Source organism: Pipistrellus kuhlii, unplaced genomic scaffold (genome assembly GCF_014108245.1).
Source record: "Pipistrellus kuhlii isolate mPipKuh1 unplaced genomic scaffold, mPipKuh1.p scaffold_m20_p_13, whole genome shotgun sequence".
Lineage (NCBI taxonomy): Eukaryota > Metazoa > Chordata > Mammalia > Chiroptera > Vespertilionidae > Pipistrellus > Pipistrellus kuhlii.
In genome coordinates, this window is record NW_023425438.1 from 11,732,330 (window position 1) to 11,745,714 (window position 13,385).

At 50.5% G+C, this 13,385-nt stretch overlaps 1 protein-coding gene across 1 annotated transcript in view; it reads left to right on the forward strand.

Moving 5' to 3' along the window:
* Positions 1–10,662, forward strand: part of LOC118717153 (ALK tyrosine kinase receptor) — a 71,484-nt gene extending 60,822 nt beyond the window's left edge. Inside the window, exons 18-21 of the mRNA XM_036434870.2 lie at positions 203–304; positions 6,305–6,439; positions 7,826–7,916; positions 9,710–10,662. Coding sequence (XP_036290763.2) covers positions 203–304; positions 6,305–6,439; positions 7,826–7,916; positions 9,710–10,396 — 1,015 coding nt within the window. The 3' untranslated portion in view covers positions 10,397–10,662. The remainder of the gene's footprint in view (positions 1–202; positions 305–6,304; positions 6,440–7,825; positions 7,917–9,709) is intronic.
* Positions 10,663–13,385: the final 2,723 nt, after the last annotated feature.

The following is a 13,385-nucleotide window of genomic DNA, read 5'->3' on the forward strand; positions in this document are numbered from 1 at the left end:
ATATGCCTCCGGTGGGCAGTTTTGTGTGTGATTAAATGACAATGTTTTTAACCAAATGATTTGTTCCCCGCTCTCCTGAACCACAGGCCTTGCTGGCTTCGGTCCTTTTATGGGTAGGTGGTTGCACTTGCTCAAGTTGCCTGGAGCTTCTGCTCAGAGCCGTCCCCGGAACCAAGTTCACTTTTCCTCTCCTCCCCCGCAGAGCGAGCTACTACCGGAAGGGCGGCTGTGCGATGCTGCCAGTGAAGTGGATGCCCCCAGAGGCCTTCATGGAAGGAATATTTACATCCAAAACAGACACGTGGTGAGTCTCTGCTGCCCTCCCCAGGTCCGCCGTGGGCCTTGGGTGGTGATCCCACCCCTCAGCAGGAGGCCCTGTGTCAGCACACCGTCCCCCAGCCGCTCATCAGAAAGGCTCCTTAAAGCAGATCGCTGGCCCTCCCTGAGAGTTTGTGACTCAGGAGATCTGAGGATCTGCCTGTCTTACAGGTTCCCAGGGGCGCTGATACTGCTGGCCGGGGGGTGCACACACGGAGAGCACACGTAATTTTTTTTTATTTTTTTACATAACAAAGTTGGATTTGAATTTATTCCAGGAGTGCAACATTGAGTTGGGATTAGAAAACTGAGCAATAAAATTCTGCACATTAACAGAATAAAGGAGAAAGGAGCAGGGGCACTGAAGGGCTGCTGACCGTAGTGGTGAGACCCTTCCTACAGCTAAAGATAAGCTGGACATTGCTGTCTGCACATCAGCTCTGCAGACTCAGCCACTCCACAGGCCTACAGCTGTGTGCCCCCAGCTCCGGCACCCACCATCCTGCCCTCTGCTTCTGTAATGCCACACGTCCGTGGGATCATGCAGAATTTCTCTCTCCATGGCCTGCTGATTTCACTTAACATAATGCCCTCCAGGTTCACCCAGGTTCTCAAAGAAGTCAGATTTCCTTCTCTTTAAGGGTTAAAATAACACACACACACAGATGAATAAAGAAAAGGCGATGTGTGTGGTATATATACACGTGTGTGTATATATTTATGTATTAATATATGTATTAGTGTGTATGTGTTAGGATATTAATCTAGACATTTAGTAATTATTATATTGTTTAATAAAAAAGTTAGGTAAGTAGGTAGATGATAGATAGATAGATAGATAGATAGATATCACCTTTTCTTTATCCTTTCATCCACTGACACTTAGGTGTTTCCATATGTTGGCTCTTGTGAATAACACTCAGTGAACATGGAGTGCAGGCATCTCTTTGAAATACTGATTTGTTTCTTTGGCTAGATCCCCAGAAAGGAGGTTGCTAGGTCATAAGGTAGGATTGCTGGGTCTGTTTTTAGCTTTGGCTTAACCCAGTAGTCAGCAAACTGCGGCTCGCAAGCCATGGTGTGCCGCTCAGTTGACTGAGTTTGCCAACCACTGGCTTAACCCAATGGATCTCAAAGTGAGGTCTGTGGATCAGCAGCACCTGCACCACCTGGGAACTTGTTAGAAGCAAATTCTCAGGCGCCACCTCCGGCTATGGAAGCAGAACGCTATGGGTGAGCCCCGCACTCGTGTTTTAACAAACCCCCCGGTGATTCCTGTGTGCACCAGCATTAGAGCACCTCAACCCATCCCATCCAGACACAGAGAGTAATGCAGCTAATTAAATCCTTATTCTGAACACATGCACATCCTATTTCCCCGTGATCTTAGTTCTAAGTGTCTAGAGTAGGGGTGTCGAACTCAATCAGAGAAGGGGCCAAAATCTAAAATCCAGCCTAAATCGCGGGCCAAATGGTCTACTGAACAGTCATAAACTGTCATTGTGATGGAAGCGCAGTGGAGTGCAGTGATGACAGTGTGGTGCGGGCCACATTGCAAGGCCTGGCGGGACGGATTTGGCCCGCGGGCCTTGTGTTTGACACATGTGGTCTAGAGAGAGCATGACACAAATAGACTTGAGTAAGAATGTTCATTTCAACATCATTCACAATAGAGAAAAAGCTATAACAGGCTAATGTCCCTCATATAGAGGATAAAAAAACAAGCTGTGGTTTACTTATGTCATGGGGAATTACTCAGCAGTATGAGAGCACACCCTGTACTCACATACATCAACATGGGTGAATTCCAAAATGACATTTAGGAGTTCCAAAAAGGGACAGAATGTTACCTAATTTTAATACAAACATTAAGTCCATAATACAGAAACTATTGTTTACTAGAGGCCCGGTGCACAAAATTCATGCATGCCTGCACCCTCTCCAATCTGGGACCCCTTGAGGGATGACCAAACCACCCGTTTAGGCTCAATCCCAGTGGTCCATCCCAACTGTCCTCCACTGCAAGCCTAGTCTCCCCCCCCCCCAACTGCCCTCTCCTGTAGTCCTGGGTCCCCCTGAACTGCCCTCCCCTGCAGACCTGGGTCCCCTACCTCTAACAGTTCTTCCATGCAGGCCTACTCCCCCCCCCCCCCGCAACTGACCTCCCCTGCAGGACTGCCCCCCCCAACTGCCCTCCCCTGCTGGCCTGGTCCCCCCAACTGCCCTCCCCTACAGGCCTGTTCTCCCCACAAATGCCCTCAATTATAGGCCTGGTCATCCCCAACTGCACTCCCCTGTAGTCCTGATCCCCCCCCCCCCAACTTTCCTCCCCTGCAGGCCTGGTCTCCCCCAACTGCCCTCCTCTGCTGGCCCAGTCACCCCTGACTACCCTCACTGCTGGCCTGATTGCCCAGAACTGCCCTCCCTTGCAGTCCTTTTTCCCCCCAACTGCCCTCCTCTGCAGGCCTGGTTCCCCACAACTGCCCGCCCATGCTGCCCTGGTCTCCCTCCCCCAACTGCCCTCATCTGCTGTCCTGTCCCCCCCCCCAAAAAAAAATGCCATCTTCTGCAGGCCTGGGTTCCTCCCAACTGCCCTCCCCTGCAGGCCTGGTCCCCACCCAACTGCTCTCCCCTGCAGGCCTGGGTCCCCCACAACTGCCTGCCCATGCTGTTCTGGTCTTCCCCTCCTCTGTACTGTCCTGCCCTGCAGGCCTGGTCTCCCCACAACTGTTCTCCACTGCTGGCTTGCCCCCCTGCCCCAACTTCCCTCCCCTGCTGGCCTGGTCTGTCCCAACTGCCCTCCTTTCCTGGCCTGGCCACCCCTCCCCCCCCCCACTGCCCTCCTCTGCTGGCCTAGTCAACCCTAACTGCCCATAACTGACCTCCCCTGCAGGCCATCTTGTGGCAGCCATCTTGTGTCCATACGGGGGCAGCCACCTTTGGCCACATGGGGGCGGCCATCTTGTGTCTTGGAGTGATGGCCAATTTGTATATTACCCTTTTATTAGATAGGATACTTTCACACACTGAGAAGTGCATACATGGAAGGAGACATGCTAACTTCAGGAAAGGGGAAAGAGCAGGAATAGGGTGGAGGGTGGGGCTTGCCTATATCTATTTTATTTCTTCAAAATGAGGGAGAACTGTCACAAAGCAAAATATCAACATCTAGAAACAGGTACCTATTTTTTCCTTTTTGAAGTTTAGATTGCTTCAAAAAATGTTTTAAGAAGCAAGTAAGTCACATAACTTCAGATGCTAATAAGAGCTATGGAGAGAGTGAAGCGGCCCCCAGAGCAGGCTGCTTCAGGGTGGGGGTCGGAGTAGGGGTGGGGGTAGGGGTGGCGGTAGGTGAGGGAGGTGTGGAAGGCTCCGGAGGACAGGCATGCCCACACTGAATGGCAGCGAGGTGCCCCTGGGGAGGTCTGGGGAAGGCTTTCCAGGCTGTGTGCCAGGAACAGGGACGAAAACAAGTCTTCCAGCAGGAGTGGGATGGCAGGGCAGGCAGGAAGGCCTTGGGACCCAGGCTGGAGGCTCCAGATGCTGATTCTATTCTGAGCACAATGGGAGCCACTGAAGAGTTAGAAGCAAGAGTGTGACATGATCACTTCAAAAAAGAAAAACCACTTGCTGCCATTGAAAACAGACTAGAGTAGGACAGGTGAAGAGGGGAAACCATTCGGAAAATACTGCTCATTCCTAGGTAAGAGGTGAGAGGGACTGGGCCTCGGGGTGGCAGTGGACGCTTTCAGAGGGGTCCAGTTCAAGCTCGGTCATGAGTAGTTAGGGAATAGGATTCTGGCCACTGGTACTGAGTGGGTGTGGGAGGGAAACAGGACACTGACCACTGGTGTGGAGTGGGTGAAGGAGAGAGTGGTGATCAAGGACGATGCCCACGTCTGCAGTGTGAGCCAGTAATGAGCGATGGTGCCACTGAGCTGGAGAGAATGAAGTAGGAGCTGGTGGTGCAGAGAGAACCCTGGGTGTTGGTGAGCGTCGGGTGCATTCTTGTGCGAGGCTGGCTGATGGTCAGAGTGACGCATTTGGAAATCAAGTGGAGAGTGTGTGTCAAGTGGAGAGTGTTGGTATTCTGACCTAGTCATTTCATTGGAATTATTCTAGAACTTACTAGGTTATTCTAGCACTAAATTCAGGGAATTTATATTAAGCAAACTGTCCTATTAAAAAAATGCAAACATGTTTATTATAGTATTCTAAATATTTAAAAATTTTTAAATAAGGCAAATATGACAGAACTACTTAGTGGGAATTTTTATAGCCATTTGAAATGCTAGTTACAAAATGTTTTTATTAGCATGGAAATGTTATGCTATAATGGAATTTGGGGGGGGGGGGGAAATCAAGTTTCAGAAGGCCCTAGCTGGTTTGGTTCAGTGGATAGAGCATCGGCCTGCAGACCAAAGAGTCCCGGGTTCGATTCTGGTGGACACATACCTAGGTTGCAGGCTCCTCCCTGGCCTGGGCCCTGGTTGAGGCTCATGCAAGAGGCAACCAATCAATATGTTTCTCTCACATGGATGTTTCTGTCTTTCCCTCTACCACTCTCTGAAAATCAAGGGTAAAATATTGAGTGAGGATTAACAAAAGGGGAAAAAAAAAATCTGAGCACAGAAACTTGACTAGAACCAAAAACAACAAGATGCTAATAATGGTTATCTTTTTACAGAGCATCATATGTGGCTTTCTCATTTATCCATATTAACAATTAGAAGCCCAGTGCACAAAATTCGTGCATGGGATGGGGGGTGTCCCTCAGCCCAGCCTGTACCCTCTCCAATCTGGGACCCCCTCGAGGGATGTTCAACTACCCATTGGGATCAGGTCTAAATGGGCAATCGGACATCCCTCTCATAATCCAGGACTGCTGGATCCCAACTGCTCACCTGACTGACTTCTTGATTGCCCCTAACTGCTTCTGCCTGCCAGCCTGATCACCCCCTAACCACTCCTATGCCAGCCTGATTGATGTCTGCTTCCCTGCTAGCCTGTTTGACCCCAACTTCCCTCCTCTGCTGGCCTGCTCACCCCTAACTGCTTTCCCTTGAAGGATTGATTGCCCCTATCTGTCTGTTCTCCCTTGCAGACCTGGTCCCTCTCAACTGCCCTCCCTTGCAGGCCTGGTGCCTCCCAACTGCCCTTTCCTGCTGGCCATCTTGTGTCCACATGGGGGCAGGATCTTTGACCACATGGAGACAGTTATCTTGATCTTGTGTGTTGGAATGATGGTCAATCTGCATATTACTTTTTATTAGATAGGATAGAGGCTTGGTACATGGGTGGGGCAAGTTGGTTTGCCCTGAAGGGTGTCCTGGATCAGGGGGTGGGGGGTGGGGGTTCTCTTGGGGTGTGAGGGTGTGAGGTGTCCTGGGCGGGGGGGGGGGGGGGGGGGGAAGGTGTCTGTGGTGGTTTGTAGGCCAGCCACACTCCCTGGTGACCCAAGCAGAGGCCCTGGTATCTGGAATTTATTTACCTTCTACAGTTGAAACTTTGTAGCCTGGAGTGGAGCCAAGTCTCCTGCTTGCTCCATGGCTGCAGCCATTTCTGTTTGGATTTGTTTATCTTCTATAATTAAAACTTCGTATCCTTGAGTGGAGGCCTAGGCTGGCCAGGGTGTGTGGAAAGCTTGGCTTCCTCTTTTGCTGGGGAAACCCAAGCCTCTCAACTCCTCTCTGTGGCTGCAGACATCTTGGTTAGGGTTAATTTGCATACTTGTTCTGATTGGCTGGTGGGTGTGCCTGGCGGGTGTGACTTGTGGGTGTAGTAGAGTGATGGTTATTTTGCATATTACTCTTTTATTAGGTAGGATTCTCTGTTCTGGAATGTGTGTAATAAATTAAAATTTTACATCTTTGTATGTGTATATACATGTGTGTCCATGTGTCCATATGTGTATCCATGTATGTATTCATGTGTGCATGTGTGTATGTGTGTTTATCCACATCCATGTCTTCTGTCCTCTGCACAGGTCCTTTGGAGTGCTGCTGTGGGAAATATTCTCTCTTGGATACATGCCATACCCCAGCAAGAGCAACCAGGAGGTCCTGGAGTTTGTCACCAGCGGAGGACGGATGGACCCCCCGAAGAACTGCCCTGGGCCTGTGTACGACTCTTTTTTTTATTATTAATTTCTTTATTGATTAAGGTATCACATATTTGTCCTCAACCCCCCATTCCAATCCCCCACTCCCCTTCATACCCCCACTCCCCTATTGTCCTTGACCACTGGTTAGGCTCATATGTGTGCACATAAGTCCTTTGGTTGATCTCTCCCTTTTATCCTCACCCTCCCTTTGAGGTCCAACAGTCTGACCCATGGTTCCTTATCTCTGGGTCTGTTCTTGTTCATCAGTCTATGTTGTTCACCATTTAGGAGCATTTCTACAAGTTCCTAAGCAGTTCTTTTCAAAGCATGTGCAGCCCCATGTGCTTTGTTAAGGTGAAAGGGCAGGTGGCTGGCTTCCCTTAATGTGCCCGAGATAGGAATATGTCTGTGACTCCAGTGGGATGGGTTCATCTTCCAGCCCCAAAAGCAGTAACTTCAACCCCAAAAAGATGTCCTTCGGCTGGCTGAAGGCCGTGGGCTCACCAAGCTCACACTCCTCAAAGAATGTGTGCCCTGGCCTCCACCCCTTCTATCCAAACACCATTGTACTTGAGTCCCCTAAATACAGGGTGGGGCAAAAGTGGGTTTATGTTTGTTCCTAATAGAAGAATAACCTCTGTGCTTTGCATGCTCAAAACTGTAAACCTACTTTTGCCCATTCCCCACATTTTCTGCTGTCCTGTCTGGCACCCCTCACTTGCTAGCCACAAGCAAGGCAGATGGGCAATCTATGCTAATAAAAGAGTAATAAGCTAATTAGGGTGGACGTCTTCCAGGCATCCATCTGGACAAAGCCACAGCAGCTGCGAAGCCTAAGGCTCATGGCAACCGTGGGTTCATGACAGCCATGGTTCAGGCAGCTGTGAGCCCCGGTGGCTGCAAGGTCCAGGGCTCAGGCCTTGCAGCTGTCGCAGCCGGCAGTGGCAGCAGCAGTGGAGTGATGGGGGTGGCGTCTTCTCCTGATCGGCCTGGTCACCTCCCACAGAGGACATCCCCTGGGGGCTCCGGACTGTGAGAGGGGGCAGGCTGGGCTGAGGGACCCTCACCTCCCAGTGCATGAATTTTTGTGCACCAAGTCTCTCGAATAATCAGAATATTCCTCCTTAGAGGTGACTTTAACTCAGGAATGGAATGAGAGGGCCATGTTTAATGGGAACACAGGATGGTTGTGTTCATGGCTTTGGCGTTATCTTCTACACTTGGCATGCATGATTCCTTGACCTATCAGCAGAGGGCAGCATATGCCAACCACATGGGACCTCGAGTTACCATCCTCAAAGGCATTGCCACCCCCAGTCCCACTTAGAAAAACGTGGGGGGAAGAAATGTATGTTTTATCCTTGTTTCTCCTGGTTTTAATGAATGTGCTGGTCCTTCTTTCAGATATAGGATAATGACCCAGTGCTGGCAGCACCAGCCGGAGGACAGGCCCAACTTTGCCATCATCCTGGAGAGGATTGAATACTGCACGCAGGTACAAACATGCCCCCTTGTCAGCGTCTGTGTGGAAACATCTTAATGATGGCCAATGCCGGAATGTGAAATAAACGTTAAACTGGCCAGAAAAATGTGAGTTAGGATCATGAGAAGGAATGTTATCTATAAGGTAAAATGATTGGGCTCTCAGTTTGCAAGTTTTATAGTTAATATTAGTAGCTGCTTTCTTCAGCAGCTCGCGGCATGTGGCTGAAAGATAGTAGGGGATCAGTTCAATTCAACTAAATGCCTCCAAGGCACCTAATGTTTTATTGAATAAAACTGGATCTTCAGGGAAATATGGAAAACCCCTGCTCTCCAAGCGTATACCCTCTTAAAAACAGATGGCTCTATATGAGCACATTTTAAAACATATACCTTTATTGATTTTAGAAAGGGAGAGGGAGAGATAGAAACATCAGTGAAGAGAGAGAATCATGAATCGGCTGCCTCCTGCACGCCCCCCTCTGGACATCAAGCCCTCAACCCTGGCATGTGCCTTGACTGGGAAGTGAACCATGGCCTCCTGCCTGGTTCATGGGTCTTTGCTTAACCACTGAGCCACAACAGCTGGGCTGTCTGAGCACATTTTGAATGACTCACTATAGACATCAATAATTAACAGAGAAGCTAAAATATAAATGAGAATCAGAAGGTAGTTATTTTTTATTCTTAAACTCTTTACTGATGAATACTAGGTCAATGTGCTTTCTGTTAAACTGCAGTCATGGTTGTCCCAAATTGCATAAAACATTAAAGACTCAAATTTCGCCAAGTTTAAATTTCCTCCCACAAATTTTTCTCAAATCTCTGGCAACTGCTTTTGCCTATTACATTCCGTGGCCATAAGTATGATCTGTGGACGAAAAGAGCACAGAGTTGGTGTGTAAATGGTTTTCCTCGCAGCGTTTCAGCATTTCCTGGGGTTCACAAAGGGCCATCACAGCCAGACTAGAGGCACTGCTCTGTGACATTTGACATGTAACAACATGAAAAATAAATCACCCACCCAAACATGAGGAAAGCGGGACATAGCCAAGAAGAGAGAAACCTTGTAAACCAACATGGGATGGTGTGTCTCCTCCATCCTCCCCCCCCCCCCCCCCCCCCCGGCCCCATTTCACATACACAAACTTGAAGTCAAACACAGAGTTCTCTTTTTAGAAAGATTTTATTTGGAATAATAATTTTTTTAATATATTTTATTGATTTTTTTTTTTTTACAGAGAGGAAGAGAGAGGGATAGAGAGTTAGAAACATCGATGAGAGAGAAACATCAATCAGCTGCCTCCTGCACACCCCCTACTGGGGATGTGCCCGCAACCAAGGTACATGCCCTTGACTGGAATCAAACCTGGGACCCTTCAGTCTGTAGGCTGATGTTCTATCCACTGAGCCAAACCGGTTTCGGCTCAATTTGCATCTTACTCTTTTATTAGTGTAAATGTTTTTATTGGTTTTTAGAGCAAGAGGAAGGCAGAGGGAGAGATAGAAACATCGATGAGGGAGAAACACCAATATCAATCAGCTGCCTCCTGAACACCCCCTGCTGGGGATCGAACCAATGACCTCTTGGAGGATGGTTGATGCTCAACCATTGAGCTACGTTGGCCAGGCTCCCGTTGGTTTCTTAATCCCCAGTGCCTATAAATTAACATATTCCCAATAAACACTGAATGGTTTCCTCATCAGTAAAGTAAGTTTGGGTGAGATCATTGTTCAGGTATCTTCCAGATCCAACATTTCGTGTCTGTGATTGAGTTCTAATCAGCTCCTTTCTCCTCCCTGCAGGACCCAGATGTGATCAACACGGCTTTGCCAATAGAATACGGCCCACTCATGGAGGAGGAGGAGAAAGTGCCCGTGAGGCCCAAAGACCCTGAGGGAATCCCTCCTCTCCTAGTCTCTCCCCCGACAGGGAAAGGGGGGGACAAGCAGGACCCAGCTGCCCCGGCCCCCCTGCCCTCCACTTCCTCGGGCAAGGCGGTGAGGAAGCCACCGGCGGCAGAGGTCAACGTTCCAGTGGCCAGAGGGCCGGCCGTGGGAGGGGGACACGTTAACATGGCTTTCGCTCAGTCGAACCTGCCGCCATCCGAGCTACACAAAGTCCAGCGATCCCGGAACAAGCCAACCAGCCTGTGGAACCCCACGTATGGCTCGTGGTTCACAGAGAAGCCTGCCAGGAAGGCCCGCCTGCCAGCGCAGAAGGAACCCGAGAGGGGAGGCCCGGGACACGGGGGCGGCGGCCCTGTCCCGCCCAGCGCTGCCGTGGGCAGAGTGCCCGGGGCCGCCCTGCTCCTGGAGCCGTCCTCGCTGACGGCCAGCGTGAAGGAAGTGCCCCTGTTCAGGCTGCGCCACTTCCCGTGTGGCACCGTCAACTACGGCTACCAGCAGCAGGGCCTGCCCCTGGAGGCCGCCCCTGCCCCCGGGGCCGGTCACTACGAGGACGCAGCCCTCCAGAGCCAGCCTGGGCCCTGAGCGGGCGCTCGCTGCTTCTCCCGGGGAACCCTGAGCCCATGGAGGGGACGGGCCGCGGCTCCTCCACAAGCCAGACCAAACGTCACTTTTCCTTTTGTGCCAACTTGTTTTGAAGAGCCACATAGAAGCTGTATTTTTCAAATGCTTTGGAGAGGTATTGAGCATGGGTTCATCCTATCATTTCAAAAGAAAAAACTGTCACCAACACAAGTGGGAGGGAGATACGAGGCCCGGATTTGGCTGCATAGGGTTGTCTGCGCAGCTGGACAGGCGTCAGACAGCTGCTCCTGAGGCCGCAGCTGGAGCCAGGGATGCGCCCTGACCTGGGTGCTGTGCCCTGGACCACTGGGGAGTAGTGGGGGGACAAAGAGGAGCCGTGTGTGACGAGTTGGCATGGGAAGGACATTCTCTACTTGGAAATCCATGGACAAGTAACTGAAGCGTCACACGTCAAATGACAGACACTTCCCATTGTGCTGACTCCTTGACAATGGTAACATGTGACAGTGCGGCAGTTTGGAGAAAGCGTGCACGTTCCCACCTGCAGGAGGTCCTTCGAGTGGCCGGGCCCAGCGCAGACGCTCAGCATTCCGTCAGTATACCTCATGCCTTAAGCAAACCTCCCAAAGCGCGCACCTGGTGTGAGGTTTCCCACGGGACTGCGAACCGAAGATCTGAGTCCATCGCTTTAAAACTTCCCACCAAACAGACTCCGATCATGTAAAACTAAAGATCAGAAGCAGCTGTGAAACAGCGAAGCATAGAGACACACCTCTTCTCATGGGCTGATGTCAGTCCGTCTGGGCCAAAACCACCTACATTTGGTCATGAACGCTACCGGGCTGAAGTTCCCACGGTGACAGGCAGGTCTTTGGAGTGAAGGTCTTCGGGGGGCCCTGAGAGGTGCTACTGTGGGACCAGCATCCTTCCTCCCCGTGTTCACCTCCTTTTCTCCCCCGGTCATGTGACCCCGGCACACATGGGAGCAGAGCTGCGTGTGACCCCGGCACACACGCAGCAGCATCTGCACGGCTGTGGAATATAGATTAAAACCAAGCATTTTTCCCTCTGGGGGCCGTGAGTGCAGGAACTAAGGGACATGGAGAGCTGAGGCTGACAGCACATGTCACAAAGTAGGGGTTCTGAGCTTGGTTTTCACAGATAATTTATCTCCACAAAAAACTGACAGACGCACTTAGGCAGCAATGCTTTACTTACCAGGAAGCTCCGATCCCATTGTCTCTGTCCACTCTGCCTCCCTCCTCTTGCCCGGGTCCTCTCCTGGTGACAGCTGTGCCAAAGCCTTGCTACCAGCGGGACTCTGAGCATTCCCAGCAAAAGGACTGTGTACACACCACCTTCCCGACCTCCAGGTTCACCCGCATCTGGAGCATCGCCTTGGACATGGGAAAGCCATTCTGTTCTGACAGCACCAGGCCTCGTTCACCAGGCCTCCCACACAGACAGGCTTCCAGTCCGGCCAGCAGTTCTGAGCATCGGCCGATGCCCTGACCACTTTTCCTTACCTTCTCACCTACATGTTTTCATCGGGCATAGTAAACTCATCTCTAGATAACCACATCAGGAAAGTTGTGGCTCACGCCAGGCGCAAAAGTAAATAGTCTAATTATGTCAACGTCCATGTATCTCACAAACCACCTGAAGGGAGCCGAGAACCGCGCCGAAGGAGGGCGGCAGAGGAACGCCAAAAACTGGACATGTCACTTCGCATCTGTAACCGGTGACCGATTAAACGGGGAGCATGCACACGCCTCCGCAGCCGACTCCTTATTGCTGTTCATGGGGGGAGGGAGGGACCCTACCCCTTTCTCTGCTAAAAACTACAAATCATTACATGTTCAGGCTATGCCCTACTATAATATCCACATCAGTTCAAATTGACAGTCAAGTCTTAAAAGCCTGTGTACACAGCTAAGCAAACGATTCCACAGTGAGACTCGACCGCCTCGCGGCGTTTCAGTGAACTCGCTGTAGGCCGAGGCACCAGCATCGGCACGGCGTTAACCCAGACCTGTGACCCCAGCACTGCCCCAGCCACGTGGCCACCGCGATCCACGCAGAGGCTGTGATGCTCACGTTCACTGTGGGCAGGCGCAACGACGTTTGCAGAGGCCACGTGAACTAAACCATAAGCCAGAATAATTACTTCCATTCCATGTCTATAAAGCAGCTCATCAGAGTTCACAGCCATCCCACTGGGAAACTGGCCGTTAGTGAGGAATGGCCGGCTAATTAAATGAGGCCCCAAAATGAGAGCACATCCAAACAGCGGGGATAGACTTTATTTTCTTACCACCATCTACTTAGTAGTCGAAAGTCTGGAATGCCCTCTGCCCGTTAGGGTGAGTTCTGGCTCCCCTGGGGTGGCTGGACCAGCCTGCACCGCAGTGTCTCCTCTTGAATTGCCCAGTGATTAGGGGCTGGGGGGAGGGGACTACAGAAGCTAGAGTGCCCCTGCCCCCGAGCACTGCAGCTCCAGGGGCCACCAGCGTCCCTGGCTCCTCAGCTGTCCCTTGTTTAATGACAGTAGCAAGAACCCTACCGGAACCAAGTCCTTTCCAGCTCAAAGTATGAATGTAAAACTGTCTGTCACGCTTAGGACTAAGGGTTAAAGCAAGCATCACAGAATGGAAAAGGTTTAGTCAATGGAGTAATACTTTTTTTTTTTTTTTTTTAAATTTCTGGCATCTCCATATGACACTTAGCAAACTCGATAGCTCTAAGATGTTTTATGTGACTGCAGATAACTTTATTCCACTCAGAAAATCTAAGTAATCAGGCTACTTTAATAGCTTTCCCTCAGTAATAGCAGGATTAAAATTCACACCAGCTTTATAGACTAACACAGATGCCTGTGAATTCAGACTCCTCAATAACAGACTCCCACGACAAGACTCATAAAATTGTCTGGAGTGTTGTCAGTCTGTCTTTGGCGGTTTTTTAAATGGGTCCCCCAAAGAACACACAA